The following is a 26,688-nucleotide window of genomic DNA, read 5'->3' on the forward strand; positions in this document are numbered from 1 at the left end:
GGGACTCGGCACCGGCACCACGAGGACTCGGTGGATAATGAGCAGCCTTTGTGATGTGTGCTGCAGGGGCCAGTGAAGGCTGAGCCAGGTAGCAGTAATGAAGGCCTCCGTCTGGAGCCACACACACACATTCAGATAGAAATCCACCTCCATTGTTGTCCGCGCCGACTTTTTTTTTTTTTCCTCCACATTCTGCCCCTGTTTGATACGATTTCACACATTTCTGCATATCATCCTGCATCTTATTCTCATTATGGAAATCAGGGACTGCCTTGGTGTCAGTAGTATTTTTTAACATATCTATGGCCAGAGGTACATGCAGTGGAGAAGATTTATGAAGATTCAGGTTGAATTTTAAAGACTTCCTTCCTCTCTGCTGTAAAAACATCAGGTCAGTTCCCTGTAAACAATAAATCTTTAGACCACGGATAAAAAAAAAGTGAAATTCCTGCAGTTTTCGTGTGGATGCTCATTTGTATGCGGCGCTAGTTACTGCGTGACTGGTGAGGACAAGACACCCTGACCTTTACTTCCACAACAACATGTAATGCAGTTGTCACCGCTGCTTTACAATTCATGTACCGCCCATCCAATGTGCTTCTTAGAATAATGTCCTCAGATTTGTGTAATTAAACGCACACGCACGTGCGCGCACGCAAACACACCGCGGCGTCGGGCCTCGTCGCCACTTAACCGCCGGACGACTCCCTCCACACTTTGCGGCTCGATCTCATTAACCGAGCGCGGCGCGTTTGTGCTAAAACAGCATGGTAATGTGCGAGTTATCAAACGGAGCAGGTTCTACTTGAGTTGCTGCCGTCGGCGAGGCCTGCAAACACAATGACTGCCGCCTGCTGCTTAAACATCTCCGCCAGCATAGCTACACATGGCTGCTGCTGTATGGGCGTCGCGGTTGTGCAGAAAAAAGAAAGAGGCAGCGATATGCCTTGTAGATGGAGACCCACAATAGCACATTACCAGAGTGTGATCTTTGGGGTTGCACGGACTGCTGCGCCTATTGGCCTTTTGCCTATTTAAATTGCACAGTCAATCTGTTGTGTTCACTCATGCTAAGGAGAGAGATGCGGCGAAATCCCTGCTCGGGCTTCATATCGGCACCAGCCAAGGAGGATGCAATTTCTTCTTTAAAAAGGCAAATTTCTCATTACTTTTTTTTTTTGACAACCATTTGAATATCTATATGGACTTAATTTCATGCTTGACCAGCATGTCGCCACAGATGTAAGCAGAAATGGCAAAAGGCAGACGGAGCTTTTCTTGGAACAAACAGAAGTGGTGAAAAAAAAAAAAAAGTCTTTGTTTCTTTTTGAAATTATTGACACATTTCTGGGAGTTTCAGTCCAGTGTTTATCGTGAATTCTTAAAGTTTTCGAGCCCTTTGACTTCTCGGACTGACTCATTCAAACGCAACTTTTATTATCGCCAAAAGGTTTGAGTGTGTATCCGCGGTGGTTTTTATGTCGAAGCTGGTGAGACAACACTATTACTTGTATGATGCATCTTTTAAAAGCAACAAAGGTCATCTGAACGTGCAGCGTTGCCTCATGCACAGCTGCTGGAGAGGAAATAATTCCCACATAAGCACAACCTGTATTCATAATGCAAAAATTAGCATTTTAAGCAAGCTGTATTTTAACACCGTTTTTTTTGACGTGACACATCACCGCGGCCGCCTAACGCTTCCCGACTGGCTCGTAGGAATTCAATAAAACGTCAGACGTGTAACACATTACGCAGAATAAAGACCGCTGTGTTCCAAATATATTTAATGCTTCACATTTTATTTCTCACACAACCTCATTTACATTCCGACTTCGGTTTTGCATGCAAATGGAGGAGCTCCGTGGGAGTTCGGCTACACTGCAGCAATAAACTTTATAATTGAATTAGGTGAATAACTGTTTATAATGTCAGTTCAATATCTGGGACAAGTTAATGTTGTGATGTAAGGAGCAGCAGCAGCCCGCATTACTCGAAGGAGTCCAGAAGTGCCTAAATGATCTGCATCCTCCGATAAAGCCAAGGATCATTTATCTCTGAGGATAAATACTAAAATATTCATCAAAGTAATCCCGAGTTATCATAAATCCTATCCCGTTCCTTCTGAAAAATAAAACCGATCCTGATCATATTGGATTTAGAGGAGTTAAAATATGCACAGCGTGGTCTCGGTGGTGATGTCAGTTTGTGTTTGTTGAACGTCTGTCAGCGCTCGGAGGCGATGCAGGAGGAGTGAAACCAGCAATAATGAAATCCAACCTTCAGTCGGGCTCTTTTGACACCTCTGATTCACTGCAACACCAGCGCGGCTGCGGTGACCAGAGGCAGCAGGAGGCCAGAAGACACGTGTCGGCCTCCTGACGCGAGAGTCGCCCCATACTGGTCCATGAGCTGCAGGGCCACGCCGTTGGTCCAACCGAAGCCCAGCTACAGGAGGAGGGGGGACAAAGCAGCAGAGCGTTAGGCTGAGGCAAAGCAACAAAATCCAGTAAAAGACTCACAACACGAGCAGATGACAATGAAGAATGAGGAGGAGTGACGGCGTGCACGAGAGCATGCAAATGTGTTAAGAAGCAGAGGTAGGAAAGGAAAAAAACAGTCAGGGCTTTGCATGAAATTAGTGAGTGTAAGCACATTAGTTTTACAGCATCAACACATGCACATACCTGAACCACGTACTCTCCTCCACCGCCAGGTTTGCCATCTCCGTTCACATCGTACTGTCAGGAGGAGCCAAAATTACACATTCTGAGTCCGCCGCCTTATCAAAGAGCAACGCCAGCTCTGAAGTGCCGAAGCCTTGAAAGACTCACCTTTTCAAACATGGCTTCATACTTAATGTAGGCCAACCAGTTTGTCTTGATCCAACGCTGGGCCAAATCAAACGCCAGCTGTTGGGCTTCTTCTGAAGGCAGTTTGGATAAACCTGGAACACGACGAGATTCCCATCAGAAAGCAAATATGATTCGTTATGTTGACTCTGAACTCCAGCACAATGAATTTGAAATGAAACATGCAGAAATATTGCTAAACATAAAGGCTACGAAACAGCAGAGTGGATTTTTTACACCCAAACAGTGCAATTTCTTGACCAGTCTAGACAGTTTTTAGGTTTCAGTGCAGCTGAGCAGGTTTCTTACTCGATGAAGACCAAGCTGAAGGTGTAAAAACCCCTGAAGCAAGAAGGGAAAAAATGAATATAGTTGCTATGCAGGCCCACGAGGGCGTTACCGAGGAAGAGCCGGGCGAAAAACAAATGTGGAAACCGAAGGTGAGCAGTCCTTACACTGTGCGTCTGATGTGGATGTAAACAGCGGCCAAATTAAAACACAAAATCTGCAGTCAAGGTCAACGCCGAGCCGAAGCCCTTGACGTGCTCAGAACGTTGAACGCGGACAATTTACTGACAACTGGGGGACTTCATCTGCCGAGGAAAGCTTGTGTAACACGATCAAAAAGCGCCGGATGAGCCGCTGAGGAGACCTTGGGATGAGGATGTTCGATCAGCTGAAGGTCAGGAGTTTGGCTGATTCATTAGTCGGTGCTAGTCATTGTATCGTTGCATGTTGACGGAGCCGGAGCACAAAACTGGTACGAATCACGTGGAAGTAGCCTGCTGGGCTGATTTTGTTGTGCATTTACAGAAATGTGCATTTATCACAGCATTATTTTGAACAAATGCTGCTTCATCAAATGGGATTTTTCAGTAAATTCTCACGGTGGCACATTTAAACATCGTTTCCCTACCTTCAATGAGCATGTGCTGTAAAGGAGGCCACGCGTTCGGATAGTCCCACTGCTGCCCAGAATCCTTCAGTGACGTGGGCACTCCGTTGGGGAACTGGAGAGCACCACTCCCCTGCACAGATAGGGGAAAAAAAAAAAAGCAAATGCATGGATGAGACCTGCGTAGTGTTTGTGTGCCATCTGCTGGAGCAGGTGAGCATCGTCCTGCGAGCTCATGGAGGCTGCTGTGGGCTCTCCTCCCACAGTGACCGTCAAGGAGCGAGTCGGGCAAAGTGTTTAAAGCCTCAGCTGTGAGGAGACAGCTGTGTGCAGATGTGTGCGGCTCGGTGGCCGAGCTGCGACAGCATTTGACGTCCAATCATCCGTGTTCATTGGACCTGATCTGGATAAATACACACTGAGGAGGGCTTTCACACAAACGCCATGAATACAGGACTTCTCACTTACCTCTGATGGAATCTAATGGCGTCTGGGCTTTCTCCACTGGAACTACTTTCCACTGAGGAAAAAAGTCCACATGAAATCTGTTCATATCATGTTCTGGGAGTTAATCCAGAGACACTGGGGGTTTGCTCTTGTGCACATTTTTGTGACTAGTAAACAATCTATATGTAATTAATAGGTATTATATATATTTTCTATCTATAAGTAAGATATTTTAAAGACTACATATATATAAAGCATAGATAGAAGTTTGATTTAAGATAAGGAAAAACATGTACCTATCGTAGTTTGAAGGAATTACCCATTATCTATTCTTCTGAAATTAAAATTAAAACTGAAACTCCTGACACATGCTGGTATATTTTAAAGTTTTGGGGGGTTTTTTCAGTAAAAATTGCAAAAATTATGCCATTTATCAAAGCTAAAAACTGTAAAAATACAGAATTATCGGATTTTCGGCTTCAATGAATGCATCATGTCTGCTGTTATAATTAAATCTCAGCTTAAAATTATGACATTTCATCAAAATCACTTCACTCTGCATGCCTCATTTATAAAAAATCACCAAAAAATAAACAGTTTGCAACAAAAAATCAAAAACTTTGTGCTCCTCAGTGACACTAAGAAGTCATAACTGGCTCAGCTGTGACCAAAAGTCACGTGAGATTAATTAAAGCAACTGGTCTCACCCGGGGACCCACATTGTCCCATGGTCATTAAGTCGTGAACCAATTTTTTTTTTTAGAATTCAATATTCAATATAGTTTCTTGTGCAACATGCATTTCAGAGCATATAACCGTGCAGAGTAACTGGACCATGACAACTGCATGCAAAAAAAAGGGCACAAAACAACATGTTTTCACTCCATTTTGAGCAAATTAATAAGAAACTAAGGAGGATCATGACAACTGCATGTACAAACGTGAATAAAATAAATATCAAAACTACTCGAAAATACAGTTTTGGCCTGATCAGGTCATTTGTTGAAGTTAATGAGACAGTTGGACACGTGCTCTACTCCTGATTAGAGTTTCAGAGTCTGGGGTGACAGGAGACAGAGCTGCTCTCAGTCCAGCCCTAGTATGAAAATCCACATTTTAAATACTCCGGGTCATATTTGCGCTTTGCCATCTTGCATCCCAACATCAACACAAACTTAAAATAAACAAACGATGGTTGCCATGCCTGTCAAAATAAAAGTTTTTTCAAAATTAAAAAATAAGTCCAACCTGAGACGCACATTATATATTATTTAAGTTTGACCAGCTGTCCACGACCCACCCAGAACAGGTTGAGAACCCCTGAATTAAAGGACCTTTTGGTTGAACTTCCAGCAGTGTTTGCACAGAGCAGAGAGTTGATTACAAGAGAGGCCGAGAGAAAAATAAGCAAACCTGGCAAATAAAATGAATGCAGCATGGCTCAGCAACAGCGTACAGAGGAGCAGCATACATCCAGCATGGTGAAATGTGTTTCCACGGCTCGTGTGCAGAGCAGTGTGGATAAAAGTGTAAATAGGCCTTTTCAAATATCCTCTATAACATCAGGAGCTTTTACTTTCTGTTGCAATACTGGTAACACTTGTGGGCGCATGGAGAATGTTGGGTTGGGATTTGAAATGCAGCTTATACCTGTGAGTTCTTTCTACTTCTAGCCTTTTTTCTGTACAAGTGAAGGACTCCAGTGAAAAATGAGCCCACAGTGAGAGAGGAGCAAAACAAAACCCACCCAGAAACCCGAGCAGAGGGAGGGTTGAAAGCACAACGAAGCCTCAGCCATCCACCAACCTTCAGATACTGCACGGCCCTCTCTCCCATCTCAGGCCGAGAATAGCACTGAGCCCAAATGGGCGCCAGGTTGGAGGTGTAGAAGTGGTAGTGTTTGGAAAACGTCACCAGGCTGTAGTCAAACCAGGCTCCCCTCTCAGCATCCCACAGCAGCAGCTCCATCGCCTCCAGTCTGCGGGCTGCAGCCCGGTCGAACCGTGCAGCTGAGTCACCATCACCTGTCAGGAAGCAGCACATCACCGTTACGTAACGCCAGTTAGGAGCTAAACCCCCCTCCTCCGTGTGCCGGGCCGAAAGCTGGCTTCAAGGTCAGAGGCTGCTCCTGTTCTCACCCAGCAGCCGGTGAAACGAAGCGAGAGTTTTCTCATTGCGGCACAGCAGAGCGTTGAGGTCAACGGGCAGGACCTGGCTGGCGCGAATGTCTCTGAGGGTGCCGTCGTTGTGGCCGTCGCCGTCTATAAACCAGCGGGATGTGTAGTCCCAGCCAGACTCTGCACCCGCTTTCAGATCCAGCCACAGCTGCTGCTTAAGCTCTGAGGGCAAGAAGACGGGGAGGGGAAAAAAAAAACACAGAAAATTACATGTAGAGCCAAAACAAATCAGCATCTAACATTCATTACTTATTCATGTATGTCTTGTAACTAGATGTGGGGGTGAAAAAAATAAAAGAGCCAGCCTCATGTTGGAGCTTCAGAAGCTGTGTAGAAAATAACTTTATGACACTGAATATTTGTCAGTAATTAAAAAAGACAGCGTCAGTAAAGAGCGAAAACACATTCACGTTTGCAGAAGTCGTGTCAAACAGCTTTCCTTAGTGATGAAACTGTTCAGTGAGTTTAACATAAGTATTCATTACAGGATGATGCATTCAGGCAAATTTGTTTTGCACAGTTGATCCTTAAATCAACGGGAATCTATTTCATTCTTTCTACTGAGGGGTAATTATGAAATGCAGCACCTCACAGTTGCTTTCATGGAATAAAAGCAATCACTCATTACCATCAGTGAGTCCTTCAGCTAACTCCAGATCATCTGTGTAGGATTCAGGCCTTGAAATAAAGACAGACGCGGTCAGTGAAGGTGGAGACTGTACGTCTTCTTTTATTTTGCTTTTACGACTCGGTGTATTTCAGTGAGACGTACCTCGGCAAGTCGGCCATCCCGTCATACCGGTTCAGTACATGCAACGCCCCGTTTACTTTTACGGCCAGCGAGCGGTTCCTCATCCAGAACTCGTGCTCCTTCTCCAGAACCGGTAAAGCCGCTCTACACGTTTTGCAACAGACAGCAGGAGGTTTTCTTTAATTCAAAGCACTTCTCGCATTCATTCATATTATTACACATGAGTGTCAAGGTGTCACATTAATTATGGGTTTAAAAATAATAAAACACCGGAGGCAGAGAAAGGCACGAGGATTTGATGCTTAATGTGCCTCTCTCTCTTTTTTATTTTTATCCTCCCCTACTCTGGATGGAACAGGAGGCAGCTGACAAATAACAGCGTGTCTGGCAGGACGTCAGCTCCGGCCTAAATATCACCTGAGGAACTCTTTATCCTGGGTTGCTTGATAGTAGCTCTCCACCATTAGTGTGAGGAATGGAGGCTGGCTGCGCCTTTCATAGTAAATCCGCCCACCGTTTGGAACGAAGCCATATCTTTAAGAGGGTGAGAGGAGAAAGAAATATATATTTTATTCCACGAGTCTTGAAATTCCCCCGAGAGCTCCGTTACCAAAGTGAACAACTCGGCTTTGCTAAATGAGTCATTATTCAAAAATGAGAATGCTAAACTACCTGCAGTGGGCTTTTTAAGCGCTGTGAAGGATGAAAAGGAGCTCGGGGTCTCACCTGTTGACGAGGTGGAGGAAGTTCTGAATCATCCCGGAGGCCGTGTCTGTCATCTCTGACAGCAGGAGCCCGTTGATGACCCAGTAGGAGTCCCTGTTGGGCACAGAGCGGCTCACGTCACTGTCTGAGCGCCAGAACCCAGGCGGGGCCCTCAGCAGCAGAGACCCCCAGCCTGGGTTCTGGCTGCGATGTGTCCTCGCTGTGACCCTGACAGACAGCTGAGTGAAAGGCTGTTCGCTCACCAGTAGTAGAGCTCCCTGAAGCGGCCTCCCGGCACCACGAGCGGGTTCGGCATGTAGATCTGCGAGTAGAGCTCTGGCTGATCTCTGACACTGGAGCGGATCTGGAGGAGGAATCGTTTTCAGTCTGAGTTTACAGGTGAGCTCAAAATATTCACAGCCACGTCAAAACTCTGATTTTAGAGGGAATTTTTGCTCCCATGTAACCCAAACAGGAACAGCTGCAGCTCTCCCGCATCAATCAGTAAAATATAACACTGTTTTATTACAGCTCTTTATGTGTAATATCATCATGTTAACACTGGTCTACTCCCTTCTCAATATATAAATTATTCACACAGTTACATTAAAGAAAAGGCAAAAATCACAATCAAATAACTAGAAACTGAAAAAAGTAATAATAAATAAAAATTTGTTAAATTATAATTTAGTGAAATAAGACATTGCTTTTGAATTGTGGTTGAAATTATTAATTTAAAAAAATTAAAAAAAAAAAAAACTCACTTGGACAAATTAGAGCACTTTGTTAATGAGCAGTGGGCCAAAATCTTTTTTTTAAAATATATATTTCTGTTGAACCACAATTCAAAAGCAATATCATGATGTTCATTAAATTTTATTTATTATTACTTTTGTCAATTTCAACTTATGTCAGTGACACCTGCTTCTTTTCATGCCTCATCTGCATCCATGTAAATATCACCAGCTAAGGATGAATCAAGTCTTTTTTTTTTCTTATCTTATTTCTGTTTGATTTCTTATGTCTAGAAATGATAAAAAACAAGCAACAGTATTGCCAAAAAATCACATGCCTTGAAGTTCTCATACATTTCTGAAAAAGAATGGAGCTTCTACAGCACTTCAATTCACTCTAAACTGAGAAGAGCCAATGCAGCAGCTCTCTGGTCACTTTTTGTTAAAAACTAAAAGCGTACTGAGCTTGCTATTAGAGTCCATCACGGAGAGAAAGTCGCACATTGTTGCTGCTCCCAAGGCAGGAAAAGCGTATCCAAGTGTTTTCAAGTGTCAGTGGCCACAGTGCAAAAAGGTACAAGGAGTTCCACGCTGTGAAAAATCTCATTAGGCCCGTTAGAAAGCCAGATGTGGCCAAGAAGAACCCAAGCATCACCTCCGAGGAATCTCCGGTACCGACATCCCAAGACTCTGGCAGACACCGAACAAGGATGAAGAAGAGGAAAGCTTTTGGTCATCAGTCCTGCGCTTGGATGAGATGAAAATGGAGCCGTTTGGACAGAGAAGGAGTTTGAGGAAAGATAAGAGAAGCTTTCAAACCCCAAGAGCACCATCAAACACGGTGGTGGTGGGAGTGTTTGTTAGCCAACGGGCCGGGCAAGCTTCGTCAAAGCAAAGAGGTTTGTGAGAAAAAAAAAAAACATCAGTCAGCTTAAAGAGAAACTCCAACAAGAAGATCTGAAACATGCAGCCAAAGTGGTCAAGAAATGGCTGAAAGAAGGCAACAACAAGGAAGCCTTTTAAACTCAAAGAGGCTGAGATGGTCACAAAAGAGGAGTGAAACCACTGTCAACATCTGCCAAGAGACGAGTGAGAATCATTATGGACATGGCATTTTTTAGTAGAAGTGTAAAAAAGGATCAGAAATAGGTTTAATTTATCAACAACACAATATTTTACTGTCTTTTGTCGCTTAATTATATCATTTCTAGCCAGAAGAAACATATGAGTGGAGTAGAAATACACTAGAAATGAAAATGTGGTGCTGCTTATAAACACTAAAAACAGAAAAATTATTATTAGGGATGTAGCAAAAAAAAAAAAAAAAGAATTAATCAGGATAATTTTTTTAAATTAATTGGAAAAAAATGTGCATCATTATTTCTTAAAAAGCAAAAAAAATAAAGTTAAATTTCCAGCAATTTAGTTGAAATTGTGAAAAAACATCAAGATAGTTTAAAGCTCAAATATTTATTCTGCGTCGACCCCTCGTCACCTTTCTGCCGAGTGACTTCCACAGAGAGTGGATCTCTCCGGCCCACTTGCGGAGCTGCTCGTCTGCGATTCCTCCCAGGAACTTGGGCCTGAAATTCAACCCACGTTAGTCGGGCTCGATTTAAAAACCTCAGTGCGATCTGCGTGGGGAGAGCCAACAGCTGGATCTCACTTGTCATGCCAGTCAGGCGGCGTCCACGGCTCAAACTCCGTCCCCGGATCCTCAAAGTGTGCAGCGAGGAACTCCCGCAGGTCGGCAGGTGGGACGTTCTTGTTTGGGAATTTGTTTGAGAGGTTGTGAAAAGCCGACAACACAACATCTGCAGGAAGACAGACACGGGAAGCGAGGGGACTTGGTGATAGATAGAGACATCATTTATGAGTGTGACTTACCAGGAGCTGCCCTCAGCTTCATGTCAACAAAGTACTTGTCATCATCAAACAGCTTGGCGCTTTGCATCTGATGCAGGATGGGCCCGGTGCAGTAGATCTCACTGAGAGGAAGAGTTGGGATTTATTATTAACAGATATCATTAAAAAAAAGGCTTATCTGTGGAAGGTGCAATGTAGCCAAACAAATCCTGTTAAGAGTCCTGCATGGAGGCGATAAATCACTAAAAATGAGCAGAGGAGGGCAAAGGTCTGCTGACAACTTAATGGCACAAACCCAATCAAGAGAAACACGGGCGCAGCAGGTCGATTCAACACTTTGAAAAGCCAGGCTCAGTTCACTGGGTTGAACAGCAGCACCAGAGCTCCTGTTATTTTAGGAACATTTGCTCAACAAGGGCAAAAAAATTGTCAGAATTTCTGCCATTTGAGCACCGCTAAAGACGTGAGGAGCTGTTTAATCAAAGAGCTTCTTCAGTGTTTCAGATTGTGATCATTGCGGCGGTTTCAACTCAGCAGTTCAATGATTTAATAAAAAGGTTTTAAATTAGAAAGGAGATGCTTACAGACGCTGCTTTGAGACGGCCTTATAACGAGAACTTTCTTATGGAATTATCCGGAGATGAAGAGCAGAAAGTCTAAATAGGGACTCGTGTATACAAAAGCCTTTTAGAGCACCGAGTCGTTCGTCTTACCTGTCACAAGGCGGAGGAGTCGCGCTCTTCACACAGGCAAAGAGAGCCGCTGATGAGAAGCAAATCACCATCAAGTTGTACATCTTGAGCCGTGAACTGAAGTGACACCAGAGGACGACTGTGGCCGAGGTTTATATGGAGACGGAGGTGTGAGCAGAGCAGCGGCACACTGACACCTAGCTTTGAAACACCGGTTCAACAGCAACAAAACACACACAGACTTCAAGACACATTAAATTTCAGTGACCTTTATTGAACAAAACTTATTCCAATCCAGTATCCAATAATATCCATCATATCTCAACTCTGTTGTAAAATTAACGTCACTGAAAAAATTGCCAATTGATTAACCAAATTTCAAATTCAAAATTTAAAAAAAAACAAAACATGAACTTAGGTTTTAAATTTAGAGACATTTTAAGAAAGGTGTACTTCACTTGAACATGTCATTTCGATAACCAAAAGAACAAAACAAAATCTAAGGGCAACTCTTTTAAACTTTTTAATACCCCCATTACCAAAACTCTGGATCTTTAGATCATTTAATCCGGTTGTTGAAGCGCCCTCAGGCCCCCTCCCCACGTCTTTCACTGATGCATCACTTCTGAAGGAAATCCTAACAAGGACTCCTTCCACATTCTCTTGACGGACAAACAAAGGGACGGCCAAATTCTACACAAAAGCTGTGCGATCTTAAATTGAGTCTCGACTATCAAGAGCATGAACGTGTGCATCAGGGCAGCAAGTGCGCTAATTCACCCACCCCCACAAATTTGAACACCTTCAAGAATGAGACAATTTGGTAACAAAAAAACTCGCCGATTAGTCGCCCGATCTGGGGCAAGATGCTCTTGTCTCAGTCTTAAAGGCTTTCAGCGCCACTGGCAGTAAACTCAAAACCCATCAGAAGGTAGCCGTACACTGAACCTTTAAAGATCATAGATTGTAGCCTTGAGAGCATCTGCTGCAGCGATTACTGCCAGCGGGCCGACAACAAACAGACAGCTGCCAAGTGCCTGCATATTCAGACCCCTGTTCTCTCAACTGATGCTTCATTTGGAATTTTTTTCTTAAATAAATACAGCCCTCCCACCCAAAACATAAGTCCAATTGTCAAATCAGAGATGCAGGTATTTCTAGGACAAGAACAGAAGTATGAGAACAGGGATCCGAGTCCGAACCAATGAGAAACACACGGGAAGTCTTCGTCACTGTCACACTTACCTTTAGAAATGAGCCTAAATTAAATCAACAGTACTTCTCATTGGTAAGAACAATCAAAAGAGCATCTCGCCATAATAAAGGGAACCTCTTTTACAAAAAGGTTCTGGCTGATAGTCAGAGAATCTTAATGCAAATTAAAGGTTATCATAGTGCATAGAAATGCAAAACTGTCATCCAAAACCCCCAAAACTAAAGCAATACAGGGCAGAGAAATAAGCCATAAACTCAGCAGGCTGAGGTGCCCAAGTTCGTTTTTTTTTTTTTTAAACAAGCAGTCCGACTAATAGTAATTTTAGAATCCTTCATGCCCATTCCCCCTCTGTGCCAATTTTTTTTTAATGCTCTGCACCACCATACACTTCTTTTTCTATCTGGGCATCATGAGTGTACAAAAAGCAGTGCAGTCAGTGTGTTTGCCTGAATCCGTCTCTCTGTGTGTAAGTGCAGCCGCAACCTGCTCAGGTTGTGTTTAATGACGTTTCTTTTGTTAGCCGGCTGAGCGAGAACCAGCTAAGTTGCAAAGCACAGAGAGAGAACTCCTGCTACATGTTAGGTCAGGTGTTTTCGTTTTGTTGCATTCGGCCGACATTCTTTAAAAGGGGGAAAATAAAACAACAGCTCCCCCTCATCATCAGGAAGTCATGTAGCTGTGCTTAAACAGGGCATAAATCAACGTAACAGCGAATACCTCCCCCGAAAACAAATTATCTGCCAATTCAGCTGCACTGCAGCAAGTAGTACTACTACGTGATAGAATATTATTTCCTCTTCCAACACCAGCACTCACTATAACTGGAGATCATAGAGTGTCTCAAGAGTCAGTTTCACAAGTCAAGGCTGGTGACAACAAATAATTCATTACTCAAAATGCACAAGCTTAAGAAAGCCATCTGTCTAGACTCAGCACTTGTTAACACTGGTAACAGGAGAAGCAGGGCAGCAATTTAAACTCTCACCTTAAGTGCATCTTTGAAGAATTGCACTCACCATTAAATTTGGAGGGGCTAAAAGATTATCAGGGATAACGGTCTCCGAAAACATTCCATGAACGAGGTCATTTCAATGTTTTAGATTCTAATAAATTCTGCAACTTCTAAAATTATAAATAAATTCACAGGCCAATATTGCAGATCAAACAAACTGGCAGTTAAGGAAAACTGTCTCCAGTGCTAACAAGAGAGAAGGGGCGGGCGGCTTTTCAGTTTGTCAGCCAGCCTTTTGAACTTGTTTAAAACAATCTTAAAATGAAGGTATATACACAAGGTGTAAGGTGCGCCCCACATGTCGGCTGCACGTCTCGCAGAATTAAGTATGGCCATCCATAGGAAGGTGAAACACAGGACAAGAAAAGAAAAAAAACAAAAAACAAAAGCATTCTCTCCAAATAAACTCCACCGAAACAGGAATCCTCATGACTCATGGTGTTGCAAGGCTGCTTATTCATTTTTAGTGTTCTGAAGCTGAAGACAGAGGAAAGGGTCTGGGTCTCTCAGAAGCACGAGCTTCTTCACAAGCAACTGGACAGTCTGGCTGTCTCTTGGAAAAAAATCCAGCATCTCTGTCCATGGAAATCCAAGTTTGTCCTCATTTATCAGCCAGACTCGAGTTCAGCTAAGCCAGCAAAAAGATGATTCAGACCAGCCTCCCTCCAAATGATCTCCATTCCTTGCAAATGGATGACCCAACCAAAAACAGTAATGAATTCACCTATTTGGTCAGACATTAAATTAGTGTAACAAACTTTCAATTAGGTGAACATGAATGTGTGGTATGAGGTGAGCAAGATGGCGGATAATGACGGGTTATTACTTTAGAACGAGTTGAACTGCTTGTTAAGGCACTTGATACAAATTGGTTAAAACTTCCAAAATAAAACGTGGAGAATGGAGGGTGTCGTATCTGGGTCTGTTGGTGCTGGCTTTGTGTCAACGGTGGATATGAATCATCACAATGTGCACGGATATCGTTTTCGACTTGGTCCCATGCTTTCCTCCCGGTGCTTACGTCTTCAGGGTGTGGTAGTGCAGCACAGGGCCTCGTAAGAAGGCAGATGAGTTCTTCCAAAACGCGTCCGTCAAAATACACACATTCCTAATGGTGGCATCCAAAAAAGGAAGACAGACAGAAACTGTACATTAAAAAAAAAAAGAAAAAAGAAAAAGGAAAAAAAAAAAAATCCAAGATGATGGGGGATGAAAATGGATACAAAGGGGAGTGAAGGATGGACTGATCTGCAGAGAGAGAAGAGAGAAATGAGGTTAGACAAGACTGCATTTAATCCAAGCTCAATTTAAATTACTACACCTGACTGTTATCACACCTACATTTCTATTGTTAATACAGAAATACCACAAACACATTTTCTCTACCGACATGCTCACAGGGATGAACATTAGGCTGTACTGTAATTATGTTAATACACAGTTAGGTGATGTTTTTTAGGATATCTAAAGGCAACACACTGGTTTTACAAATTCAGGTTGAGGAAATGATCAATGGCACGGCGCTCTGAAGCTCAGCAGGGTTGCGGTGCACTGAGTCTTTTTGATAATGTAGCTGTGCTCTGTAAAACTGCTAGTCTTTGTCAGGTCCAGGTGACCCTGTGGAAACACGCTGCTATCAACTGAAGCATTAAATTCCCCTCTTTTCTTAATTGGCTGGACTTTGTCACCTTTCCAAGACTGAGGCAGGGCTGCTTAAAAGGGTTATGTACACACTTGCCCATAAAACTACAACCGTAATCGCCTCTTCTGCGAAATTAATGATGGTGTCAAGTGACCCAAAGCATACACGTTATGGAAATTAAAGAGTAGTCCAGGCTCGGACCGCTCAAACAATTACCTTCAAATCAAACAACTGCATAACAATTAGCTACACACACACACACACACACACACTCTCCTGCCCTCCTTCATACATCTGTAATTATCACAGACGCACAGGCAAGAACACGTGTAACCTCAACTAGTTGTCAACTCATTAATCTGGAACTATTTTTCTTAGTGATTAACCCGTTTGTGTATTTAAGAAGAAAAAAAATTGCAGTTTCTTAGGTTTGAATACTTCCTAGTTTCTTACCTCTTCTGCAACACTAAAGTTAATATTTTTGGGTTGTAGCCAAAAAAAAAAGAGGACATTTAAGAATGTCATCTTGGGCTTTGGGAAACACTGACACTGTTCACCATTTTGCCTTTTCATCAGCCAGATCAATAGATATATATATATATGTACTGCTGATCAAACTAGTGGTTGCAGCCTGAGTAAACTGAAGTCAATTATTCTGTGTATCTTTATCTTTACTAGCAAACAGCAGCATGCACAACCTGCAGGTAGCGGCTTCTCAAGTTTCAGTGGACCTTGACCGTTGCTGTGACATCAAAACAGCGCTGTAATGATATGTGGTCATAAACTGACATAATTAAAGTTACTTTAGTGGGCAACTTAACGAGCTGAAATCAAACTTGTCTGTCAGGTTTGTATGGTTTTCTGTTTTGTCAGTATATCTTTAGGAAAGCCCATTTACATCACTGTACTGCTGCAAGTGTATTTGCATAGCAACATTTATGTAAATACAGATCAGACTTTTTAGCAGCAGATGTCCAATGTTTATGATTGGGGACACAATCCTCAACACCTTTTATTAGCTGCTGCTGCTGAAACAGCATGTTTGAAGATCAAGTGCAGCCTCGTTACAGCACGCACCGCATTAAAATGAACTATTTTTAAAGAATAGACGTATTGCTCCTTTGCCTATACAACTCGTTTCTTACTTTATTGTAGATTGCTTTTGTCATGTTTAAAAAAAGCTAACTGACCTTTCTTACATTTTTACTTTGCACAGCAAGAAAAACACAGTCCAGGTATAATGTAGTGAAAGTAATAATGGCTGAATTTCATTAAGTTGTGCCAGTAAGCTCCACCAAGAGCCCAGCAACATTTAATACCTGCTATTCATCACTTTATGAATTATTATTCTGGCCTGCCAATAAGACAGAAAAAAAAACATACATGTAGTTAGGTCATCATTCAACTATCCTCAAAGAGGTCTGTGGACTCACTGGCTTATGGCTTGACTTCTTCGCCGCTCTCGCTGTGGTACTCTGCCACATATAGGCTCTTGTCAATGATGCCAGGGATGGGCTTGATCTCTGTTCCAAGCTGCTCCTCGATCCCTTTCAGGTTGAAGCGATCATCGTATGTGATGAGGTTGATGGCGAGACCCAGGTGTCCAAAGCGGCCTGAAAATAAGACGACGGGGTTTTGATCGTTGTTTTCACTTGTTGCCCGAAATAAATGTTTGTGTGAAATCAGAGTCACAGTTACAGGCCCTTACCGGATCTACCAATGCGATGAAGGTACGTTTCTCCCAGCTTGGGAAAATCAAAATTGATCACAACATTCACAGCTTGAATGTCAATTCCTCTTGTGAAGAGGTCTAGAAGAGACAAGAAATCAAACATACACCAACATATGAGATGAACGCTTTAAGAAAAACATACAGCTGTTAGTAAAACCCACAAGTCTCTACAAACTGACATAAAAAAATGTAAACAACAGTTGTGTTGTGTCACCACCATGACATGCACACACCTGTGAGTCACATCTACAGTGAAACTCACTTTCATTTCACTTTCTTTAACCTTACAGTTCTATCGTGGTTATAAAAACCACCTGTAACCGTCTGCTGTGTTTCCACACGCCACACATGAGCTCACTCACGCTAAGGGAGCCAATCAATTCTCATTTCTAAATCTAGACAAACATATCTTGGGCAACTCAGACACTTAGGATGATTTGATTGAGTGTCAGTGGTACAGATGGTTGGTGACGACGTGCTCACAGTGTCACAGCAGCTTAGAGAATATTTCTCAGCTGCTGGTAACTGGCAAATAAAAGTACTTGTATATTCCTTCTTCACTTACCAGTGCAGACAAGGTTCCGGCACAGGCCATTTCTGAAGTCGTGGAACACACGGTTGCGATGCTCCTGCACAGAGAAGAAAAAAAATGAATTTAGAGGACACACTCAGCAACATTTCAAGTAAAGCTTATAACATGGTGCTTTCCACGGCTGTCACATAAACTAAATGTATTACCAAAACATTTATCAATAATACAGGTTAGATGGATATATGCTGTGTTATGTTGTGCTCCTCAATTTTTTTGTGTTGGTTTGGCTCCTTTTCCAGCAGGGAACACAAGTGCAAGCAGTGGAAAAAGTCGGCCTGGAGGTGCACGTTATGTGTATAACAAAAGCCCAGCCTCAACACTCAGCTGTCAGATGAATACGTTTTATGTACTCAAGGCAACAGATGACAAAAAACAAGACACAGTCCAAAAGCTGTTGCCTAAACACACTCCAGAAAGCACATTAAGTAGAAGGACGTGCGTATCTAAACAATGCACCACTTTAATGCACACCAAAAGTAATACTGACAGCTGCTCCTGCACGCTTCATTTGCCACATGTGTATTTTGGTCGACTTTTTTTTTTTTTTTTCTGAGGCACTACTTTGAGCTGACCTGTCTCATCTTGGCATGAATGTAGAAACATGAATAACCAAGCTGGGAGATCTTCTTGGCAAGGAGCTCCACTCTCTGAGAGGAGTTGCAGAAGATTATAGACTGGTTGATCTGGAGCTGAAAAAACAAAACACAAAAGCAGTAAATCCAGATGAAATTGAATTCTAAGGTCCCACGCAGCTCCAAAAAAAAAAAAAAAATGTTCAAAAGGATTGGCAAAAATACTGTTTAGACAAGAGGCCTGCAAACAAGTAGGCTTTTTACAGTGCTCTCTTTGTGACACAACTGAAGAAAGTTCATTAAATAGGATGGTAAAATGCAGACAGGCACCACTTACCCTGGAAAACAAGGTGTTAAGGCAATGGACTTTTTGCCTTTCAGTTACATAAGCATAATACTGAGTCACACCCTTCAGTGTAAGCTCCTCCATTAGGTTGATCTCATAGGGCTTCTGCAGGTGCGCATTCTGCTTGTAAAAGAAAACAAAACAGGGATTGTTATGTTCAGGTTGTGCTACAGGTTATAAAAAGGTAGGTCATCTGTTTACAAGCTTGTGGGAAATGATGAGACAAGTAGGTATGTAGCGTGAGAAAATTGTACCATAAACTTCTGCACGCTGAGAGGGAAGGTTGCAGAATAAAGCAAAATCTGCCTCTGTTTGGGCAGGAAGCCCAGTATCTCCTCCATCATGACCACAAAGTCCTGAGACAGGAGTTTGTCAGCCTTTTTAGCACAAGGGAGAGAGGAAAAAAAAGATTTAGTCATCATGAAGAGCTGCTTAAATGTTGAAGTCACACTGGTCTGTTTAGAAAAAAAAAAAAACATTCAAGGTCAAAAACAATGCTTTATTTAACTCACTTCATCCAGAACAATCATCTGCACTTGATTGACTTTGGCCACTCCTTTCTTGATGAGGTCTAAAATCCTTCCGGGAGTGGCAATAACCACGTGTACTGTAAAATAAACAAAAATAATAAACGAGACAATGAATTATCACAAAACAATGGCATGATATCACTTGGCTGAAAATGTAAAAAATGCATAACTTCCAGTGCAGCACTGTGACTAAGAATGATGTCATTATATTGGCGATATTCAGCCACTGAGGCTTTGTGGTACACAACGCTGTATACATTACTTCAAGGACATTAATTGGCTACCAGCAGTTCAACTGTCGACCCAACAGATGGAGAAAAAAAAAAAAAAAAAACAGTTTCATGCGTTGCCTAGTTTCGAAAAACAAATACAGTAATAATTATGACCTTTGGTAACAGCCAAACAAAGAGTTCTTTTCTCTCCATTAGCCATTTACATGATCAGGCAGGGGCTTTCCACACACCAGAAATTACACATAAGCCACACAGATATACATCCTGGTCGCAAAACATGTCTGCATGCATATAATCTTTAAACTATAAAGCCTTTATATGGCATTCACGTTTTGTTTTTTTAGGTGTTGCTTTTCAATTACTGTCACTAAATCAGCCTTTGTTTCATTCCTCAATAACCACACAACTACATTTCGGATGTTACCGGTATATTCTAATGGATTTGTAAATGCTAAAGGTAAAACTTTACTCTAATGGCAGTTGCACACCGTTTCAGATTTCAAACTGTATGAGGATGTCCACAGAGGGCAGCAGAGCAGAACCACACTGACTTCAACATGAATTGGCCTTTAGACACCACACAGTCCTAAAACAAATTACTCTACAGATAATCACATAACCCTAAACATCACCTAATGCTTACTGCAGGATCACAGGCAATGAACACTGTGATTATGCACCTTTATTAGAAAATAGACATCAAACTGTATGGCTAAAAATTAGAGCTTAAGTATTGACATTCATTTGTAAGTCAATAAGTCCTTTAAGCAGTAGCGGCTGGTGAACATTTTTGTTTGGGGGAGGGGGGCAGTCTGCAAATGACTTTATTATAAATCAGACAACATCAGACAACAGTTTACAGGAATGCAAATGTTGTACTTTTAGAAGATAGTCTAATCATAATCTAATTTAACGATATGAAGACAGAACTACATTTCAAAACTATTTATCAAACTTTCATCAATATTTACAGGATCTGTACAAACTCAAAAAACACAACATAAATAATGAAAAAAAACACTATTCAGGGCTCTAAATCAACTTTTCCACTGGTGGCACCAGTACAACCAACTTTCTCATTTTGCCGTACCTCCCACCTGGTCAAAGGCAAAACATATGACTCTCTGAACATTTTCTTATCGACAGACGCTACGATTTCCTGATGCTCCCTGAACGCCCCACATTGTGGGCTGTGGTAGCTGCTGTTGGTGGCTGTGGTGTGACCAGACAGGTGTGCTACCAAAAATGACTTTCAAAATAACAAAACTAGGGCGCTCTCATGTCAGATTTGTTCGAGATGAAACCAAGTTACATGTTTTCTACACGCGGTCTTTTCTGTGAGCAGAAAAACAGCGGATGCAGGTGCGCTCTGTTTTTCAAGAGAAGACCTCATTTTTAATCATAAATACTGCAGTACAACGAAGTTACAAAAGTACTACTTTCCACCACTGTGGTTCACACAGCAGCTTCCTGTGCAGGCTACAGCAACACTAATACAGCTTCATGATCGTCATGCTCATCAATTCACACACTCAAAAAAAAAAAAAAAAGGTTGCAAATGGAGCCCTGCCATTTGAACCAAAACTTGGCTCTTCTCTCTTTCTGCTCAGCAAACTTCTGTATTACTTTTTGGTTGAAGTCACTCATCTCTGTGAGCAGCCTTTTCTCTAATGGCAGCACAACCAATGCATTGAGCCATCAGGCCAGTAGCTGTCATCTAGTAGAAGAGGAGGGGAAAGGCCGTGTGACGTGTCAGATAAGTATTTAAAGCGCAGCCGTAAGAACGTCAAAGGACAGTTTTGATATCCAACCACAGGAGACAAACGCAAATAAAGACTAAATTAATTGGCTTACAGCAAAAGTGGGTGGGTCCAGGACGCACCGAGCTGCGCCCCGTGAGAAAATCTGCAGCTGCTAATCAGAGCCCGAATCAAGGTCACATGATCACAAAAAGTTTTTCAAGCTACATACACTCATGTGGCCGGCGCACCGCATCCAGGAAGTGTAAAATTAGAAAACACGTTGTAAAGACTAATTTGAAATCTGTTAATACAAAAAACATGATCATTATTAATGTTATTGCTATAATTAATTAAAATGTAATATTGTGTTTGAGAAGTACTTTTTGTCTGGTAATTAGTCATGGGGCGGCGCCCCTGTGCCCCAAATTGATCAGTCGCCACTGCCTTCAAGGCAGGTATGAAGACAGTGTTAGGTAAAGCACAGCATCAGTTCAACACCAAGTAAACAAACTGTGAAGGTTACCCGTTTCATCGAGTCTCATGATGTCATCACGGAGGTTGGTTCCACCTGTGGTTGCCATTACCTTCACTCCACCCATGTGTTTGCTGACCTGGATACATATTTGGCTTACTTGCAGAGCCAGTTCTCTGGTGGGCACTATGACCAAAGCTGGAAAAACAGAGAAACACATCTTGTAATATCAACTATTAAACCCAAACCAGCTTGTCCTTAACGTGGACACACGATCAAAGCTTTCACCAAACAATATACCAATTATGTAACAACAAGTACAAAGAGCACTTAAGCTTTACAATCAGTGTTGCTAAGACACTTGATTAGTGCTGGGCCTTTATTTGGATATAACATGCAGTAGCAAGAAAAAGTACAGAGCAGATGATCACATAAGCTTCAGGCTACATTTTCAGTCATTTTCAGTAACACAAGCACCAGATTTGGTGGCCACTGCTTTGGTTTTGTGATATGAATGGTCATTGAAGTGTTTTAAAACTTCTCTATAATCAGATATGAGCACCTCTAATGAAGGCAAGACAGTATGAAGAGATAAGTTATCAAGGTCTGTGTGGGGAGCAGTGCTTTACTCAGATCAAAGAAAACCGCTCCTGTGATCATTTTAAACCAATAATACTGATTCACTGGTTGCACTTCTTCTTCTAGAAAAGAATTTCTGATATGAATTTGGCGAAAGGCATTTCCTCTTATCCACACATCTTGGCTTTATCCCTCACCAGGCTACCACTCTCGACACAGAAAGCTTGTGGGAAGAGGAGCTGCTTATCAGGCAATACACGAGTCCCTGAGTAGCTGCGCCATATGCTCTCTCGGTGCAGTTTTAAAGTTTAATGCTTCAAGTTTCTCGAGGATGTTGCAAGCCTTGTGTTGCCTTCACCAGCAACACAGCACTCTGCACACTTCACATCCTGCACGCTGTTGTTTTTGTTGTCATTGTTCTTTTATAGCTGATGGAACCATTGATGCCAAAATACATTTCTTTATCAAACTGCACTTGGTCCCATCTGTCACCCTCATCAGTCAATAAATGTGATGATTACTATTAAAAAAACTAGCAAATATTCACATTTAAGACTGTGAAACCTCAGCATTTTTTTTGCATAAAAATGATTTTAAATAACAGATTAAACAGCTGCTTGTTAAGTTTTCTGCTGACTGACTATTCAGTTTATATTAGCTGTACATATAACAATATCTTTTATCGACTTAACACCCACAATATGGGAACGTTTAGCATGCTATTTTCACTGACATTTATTTCCATCTGCTGTCTAATCCTCTGGATGAATGACTTTGAGGCTGAGTACGTATCTGACATTTAGTGCGAGTACACTTTGAAAACAAGCTTTCTCACCTTGTATGCAGTCCTTCTTCAGGTCAATGCGTTCAAGTAAGGGAATGAGGTAGGCTCCACTCTTTCCCGTGCCATTCTTGGCTCTGGCCAAAATATCCCTTCCTGACAGTGCAATGGGAATGCTTTCCTCCTGCGCACAAAGAAGATGAATAACCGATGAATGCACAATGCTGCTTTTTACGGCCAAGTACAGTCAGTGCATTTCTGGCAGACAGCAAATTATGTCTATTCTAGCAGAATACGGTCTGCCATTCAATGCTGAGGTTTGGTCATTTCTAATTTTACATCAAGTGGAAAGTAAAAATATTAATTTCAAAATCCCAGTTCATTTGTCCACTAATACGCCAGTCAGGCTGCTTGGTGATGTGGGTCAAACCCACATTGGGGAGGAAGGGTATCTTTGACATCCTTCCTTCAGAAGGGAGAAAGAGTGTGAATATGAGCAGAGTGAAGTGAAACTGAAACTTAACTCTATCTGAGAATTATTGAATGCAACCTAGAGTGATTATTAGGTTTCACAATGAAGCATCTAGAACCTGCAAAGCTGACTGGAGTCATCTACAAAATGATTAAACTTGGATCAGACGGGTCTGATTGTTCCTGTTAGCATGTCGACATGCTCACAAAAATAATGCTTCAACTCAACATTTTCAGTAGGCACAATGTTTACCATAATCCCAAACTTACGGTACTTTTTTGCTACGTTGCACTAAAAACTAAAACTTTGTTCTGCATGTATTCAGTAATAAATCGGCAGTCCAAGCTATTGGACAAAAATAAGAATTTTAATCAATGATAGAGCAAAAGGCAATGTCAGGTGTTACCCAGTGATTATAATTCACCATCTCCACCATCAAGAATGTCTAAAATCTTTCTTTGTAATTCGTCAAATAAGTGCTGAAATATTTAAAATCAAAAATGGCAAACTCGTTGTTGTTTCAGCTGAAAACTGAGGGGATCAAAGTTAAAATACATAGTCTGGGAGCCATAATGTTTGTACAGCATTTTGTGTCAATCCAGCCACCAGAGAATAAGATATTTCATGGTAATTCATCCTCTACGGAGCACGAATGTCTGTGCAAAAATTCATGACAACTAATACTTGTCATGATATTCCCATCTGGACCAATGAGGTGGAGCCACAAAGCAACAAACACTGCCAGATGCCCTAGAGCCATTCCCCTACCATGGCTAAAAATAGTTCTACTTCAAGTGCAAAGGCTCGCTATCTTATCTGCTGTATCACCCGAGACTGACCAAATCCACTCTAACTCTGTCCAGTTTTCACCCCTAAACTTGAGCTATATACTGGAAACAGACAAAGAAATAAAATCCTATGGCATGAAAACACAGCACACTGTATTTTAATCAGAAATCACACTTGTTTTATGATAAAATCTTTATCAAATAGCAGTCGACTGATATGCTGACAGCTTTAAAGCAGCATTTGATATGCGCTTGATTCAGTGAAAGGTATCTAAAGAGTTTATACTAATGAGTCAAACAACTGAAAGAGCTACAAGGATTTTTCCCCTCTTAGACCCAACTCTATAATTATCAGAACATGCACTTCCTTAAGACGCCGTCTTGTCGAGCTGTCAAAAGAGATCAAACTGTCTGAATATACCTGGATTGGAGATGGCTTTTCCCAGCCCATCTCAAAGATTCCCATGAGCAGCTCCCTCTTTAGGCAATAATCTTCAAACTCATTGCCTTTAGTTGCGGTCACATCCTGTAATCACCACAGAACGATAGTGAGATAAATCAGCAAGTGGGGCACGAGATATAAATAGATCGATGGCTTGTGTGAAATGTTATTAAAGTGACAACAAAAGAATGTTTGGATGACAGACCAGCACTACTTGTTGAGGCGACACTGACATTGTTAAGAATTGTTTATTGAATATACTTTAGAAAGACTGGACCTTAAATAATAAGGAGACATAACAATGGCACTTTTTGTTCTTTAAGGGGGAGGGAATCATAATTTTTACTTTCAAATGAATGAGAAGACAACTATCTTGTACCAACCGAAGTTTTCATCCTCATGTCTTTTGGGGGCAATTTCAAATTTTTCTTCCAGTCATCTCCAGGTCTGCGGAGGGTAAAGTTCTCGTGAGTAAAACGGCATAAGCAACTGACAGTCGGTTAGCATGCAGAAAGGAGCATTATGTTGTATTTTCTGCAAGAGATAACTTACTTGATGACAGCGTTTGTTGTCGGGGCTGGCTGGGAATTACCATTGTTGATTGTGCCTTTCATCTGGTTGAACTGCTGCTGTTGAGGGCCTCCTCCACCTCCACCTGGTGCTCCAGCAGGCTTCACCGAGCCTCGGAGCTGTCCGTTCTGATTGGACAAGCCCAAAATCACTGGGTTCTCCGTCCTGGCGGTGCTCATCTTTACTTAACTACTCTGTCCCAATAGCAAATGAAACCTTTAACAGTCTCCAGATGAAGTGAGTCCACTCTACTGGGACCACCTCAGTATTTTTTAGAGGGCCCTTGCCTCTTGAAACCTCAATAATTAACAAGATGTGTATATATTTTTTTTATATTTTCTTCTTCAACAGTATTGTTATTGGGACATCAAGTGTCAAGAAACAAATATCTCTTTTCGACTTTTATAAGACTTCTAAGCATGGAAATTAAATTAGGGCTGAGCATAGGTTTAATTTGCCAATGTTATCTGAAAAAACAATACACCAGGAGGGTTTAGCGAGCTTTCAAGTTTTGGCCGACCGTTCAGCTAGCCATCTTGTTAGCTTAACTGAGCCGCTGTGTCCTTTCTCAGGTCTGTCCAACCCTGAAACATACGAGACACTGAGTTAGAAATGGCAGAACAGATGAAAAATAAGACAAGAGTTTTAATAACGGTAAAGCAAAGTGCTGTATTTGGGGTCAGTGAGGGCTGTTAAGTCAATCGTTAGCTGGTCAGCAGCGGTAACAGCAGGTGACTGGCCTAACGTCAAAAGTTAGCCGACACAGCGGTGACTGTTAATGTTGTGTAGCTTAGCTAACAATGAGAAAACAGCGTCGATATATGTGTTAAGTCAATAACGTCGGCGAATTAACTGTCTACTTGCCTCTGACAAGACTGTCTAATGGATAAATAGCCGAATATATGATTAAGCAGGAGCAGTTTGTACTCGTTAAATCCAACTAACTAGCCTCGAAGGGGAACGAGGCTAGTTACCTCTGTGCTAGCCACCGACGTGACTAACTAGCGCATGAAGCTAAAGTTTAGCGCTAACGGTGAGCGGTTTCGGTGATAAACGTCGCAACTCTCTCACTTCTGTGTTGCAACCTGAGTGCAACGAATATTTGTCAATTTCCAGCGTTAGTCCACAAGCGAAACTGACGCAGCTACATCCGCCGTCAACTAGTATTAGCTAACGAACGGAGATCGCCGCGCTAGGTCTGCTAGCAAGCTAACGCCAGCTGGCTAACGCGACGGCGAAATAACACGAGCGCTTAACTCGGCTGTGAAAAGTCACCGCGACACGACTGAACGTGCGGCTGCGAGCCTCCCGCGAACGGAGACGGTTCGGACGTGTGCGCATTTACCTTGGATAACTGAAATAACCGGTTCCGTATGCGGTGTCCGTGAGGTGTATTCGATTTCTAGCTGACTACGAAAGAGTCTTGTCAAGCAGCCGTCCAAGATGGCTTCCACTCGTATTTGAACCCGCCCCCCATCAGCGAATCAGCTGATTTCATTTCAAATCAAGCATTTACCTTTAAGGAGTCCGGTCAGGATAATGCGGTTAAACAGGTTCTAGAACTGTACATGCTGGCTCTGCTGCACGTTCGGAGCTTTTGTTGGTCTCCTGCAGCGCCATTGTCCGTGTGTTGTGGCTGTTGTGCAGAGCAGAGCCTCAGATAAGGTCAAAGCAGAGTCTGACTGTAGCTGCTGAGTGTCACCCAACATCTCAGGAGTTTAGGAGCTACTTCAGGTTATTGTGCCATTAGCTGCATCCACGGCTGTGACTCTGTGCTGGCTGAGGCCTGCAGCCCTGCACTGAACTGTGCTGCTCAACTCCTGCAGTGTGTTTGGGAGCACATCTGTT

General features: G+C 42.2%; 2 protein-coding genes across 2 annotated transcripts; both read right to left on the minus strand.

The window, feature by feature from the left end:
• Positions 1 to 1,772: 1,772 nt before the first annotated feature.
• On the minus strand, positions 1,773 to 11,314 carry treh (trehalase (brush-border membrane glycoprotein)). The gene is made up of 15 exons (XM_008289765.1): positions 11,141 to 11,314; positions 10,449 to 10,549; positions 10,228 to 10,375; positions 10,057 to 10,144; positions 8,091 to 8,191; positions 7,849 to 7,941; positions 7,540 to 7,656; positions 7,144 to 7,266; positions 7,000 to 7,049; positions 6,333 to 6,533; positions 6,001 to 6,218; positions 3,769 to 3,880; positions 2,835 to 2,947; positions 2,688 to 2,741; positions 1,773 to 2,448 (listed from the first exon to the last, which is right to left on the minus strand). Exons 1-15 carry the CDS (start codon positions 11,221 to 11,223, stop codon positions 2,311 to 2,313), a joined length of 1,740 nt encoding a protein of 579 aa, XP_008287987.1. The 5' UTR covers positions 11,224 to 11,314; the 3' UTR covers positions 1,773 to 2,310.
• Positions 11,315 to 11,372: 58 nt separating this feature from the next.
• ddx6 (DEAD (Asp-Glu-Ala-Asp) box helicase 6) lies at positions 11,373 to 26,291 on the minus strand. The gene is made up of 14 exons (XM_008289764.1): positions 26,186 to 26,291; positions 24,823 to 25,424; positions 24,654 to 24,717; positions 24,250 to 24,354; positions 22,623 to 22,752; positions 21,260 to 21,406; positions 18,744 to 18,838; positions 18,486 to 18,608; positions 18,223 to 18,351; positions 17,886 to 18,002; positions 17,287 to 17,350; positions 16,698 to 16,799; positions 16,423 to 16,602; positions 11,373 to 14,595 (listed from the first exon to the last, which is right to left on the minus strand). Exons 2-13 carry the CDS (start codon positions 25,017 to 25,019, stop codon positions 16,427 to 16,429), a joined length of 1,449 nt encoding a protein of 482 aa, XP_008287986.1. The 5' UTR covers positions 25,020 to 25,424; positions 26,186 to 26,291; the 3' UTR covers positions 11,373 to 14,595; positions 16,423 to 16,426.
• Between the last annotated feature and the right edge of the window lie 397 nt (positions 26,292 to 26,688).

Source organism: Stegastes partitus, unplaced genomic scaffold (genome assembly GCF_000690725.1).
Source record: "Stegastes partitus isolate 25-593 unplaced genomic scaffold, Stegastes_partitus-1.0.2 Scaffold635, whole genome shotgun sequence".
NCBI lineage: Eukaryota > Metazoa > Chordata > Actinopteri > Pomacentridae > Stegastes > Stegastes partitus.

What these genes read in the sequence shown, in the direction of transcription:
- treh (XM_008289765.1), bottom strand. Translation starts at nt 11,223, where the DNA reads ATGTACAACTTGATGGTGATTTGCTTCTCATCAGCGGCTCTCTTTGCC. An exon ending in CCGCCTGACTGGCATGACAA is followed by an intron (nt 10,145 to 10,227) that starts GTGAGATCCAGC and finishes GTTGAATTTCAG; the next exon opens with GCCCAAGTTCCTGGGAGGAA. An exon ending in GGGCCGTGCAGTATCTGAAG is followed by an intron (nt 3,881 to 6,000) that starts GTTGGTGGATGG and finishes CTATCTGTGCAG; the next exon opens with GGGAGTGGTGCTCTCCAGTT.
- ddx6 (XM_008289764.1), bottom strand. Translation starts at nt 25,019, where the DNA reads ATGAGCACCGCCAGGACGGAGAACCCAGTGATTTTGGGCTTGTCCAAT. An exon ending in CATGAGACTCGATGAAACGG is followed by an intron (nt 18,839 to 21,259) that starts GTAACCTTCACA and finishes TTTATTTTACAG; the next exon opens with TACACGTGGTTATTGCCACT. An exon ending in TCAGCGTGCAGAAGTTTATG is followed by an intron (nt 18,352 to 18,485) that starts GTACAATTTTCT and finishes TTTTACAAGCAG; the next exon opens with AATGCGCACCTGCAGAAGCC.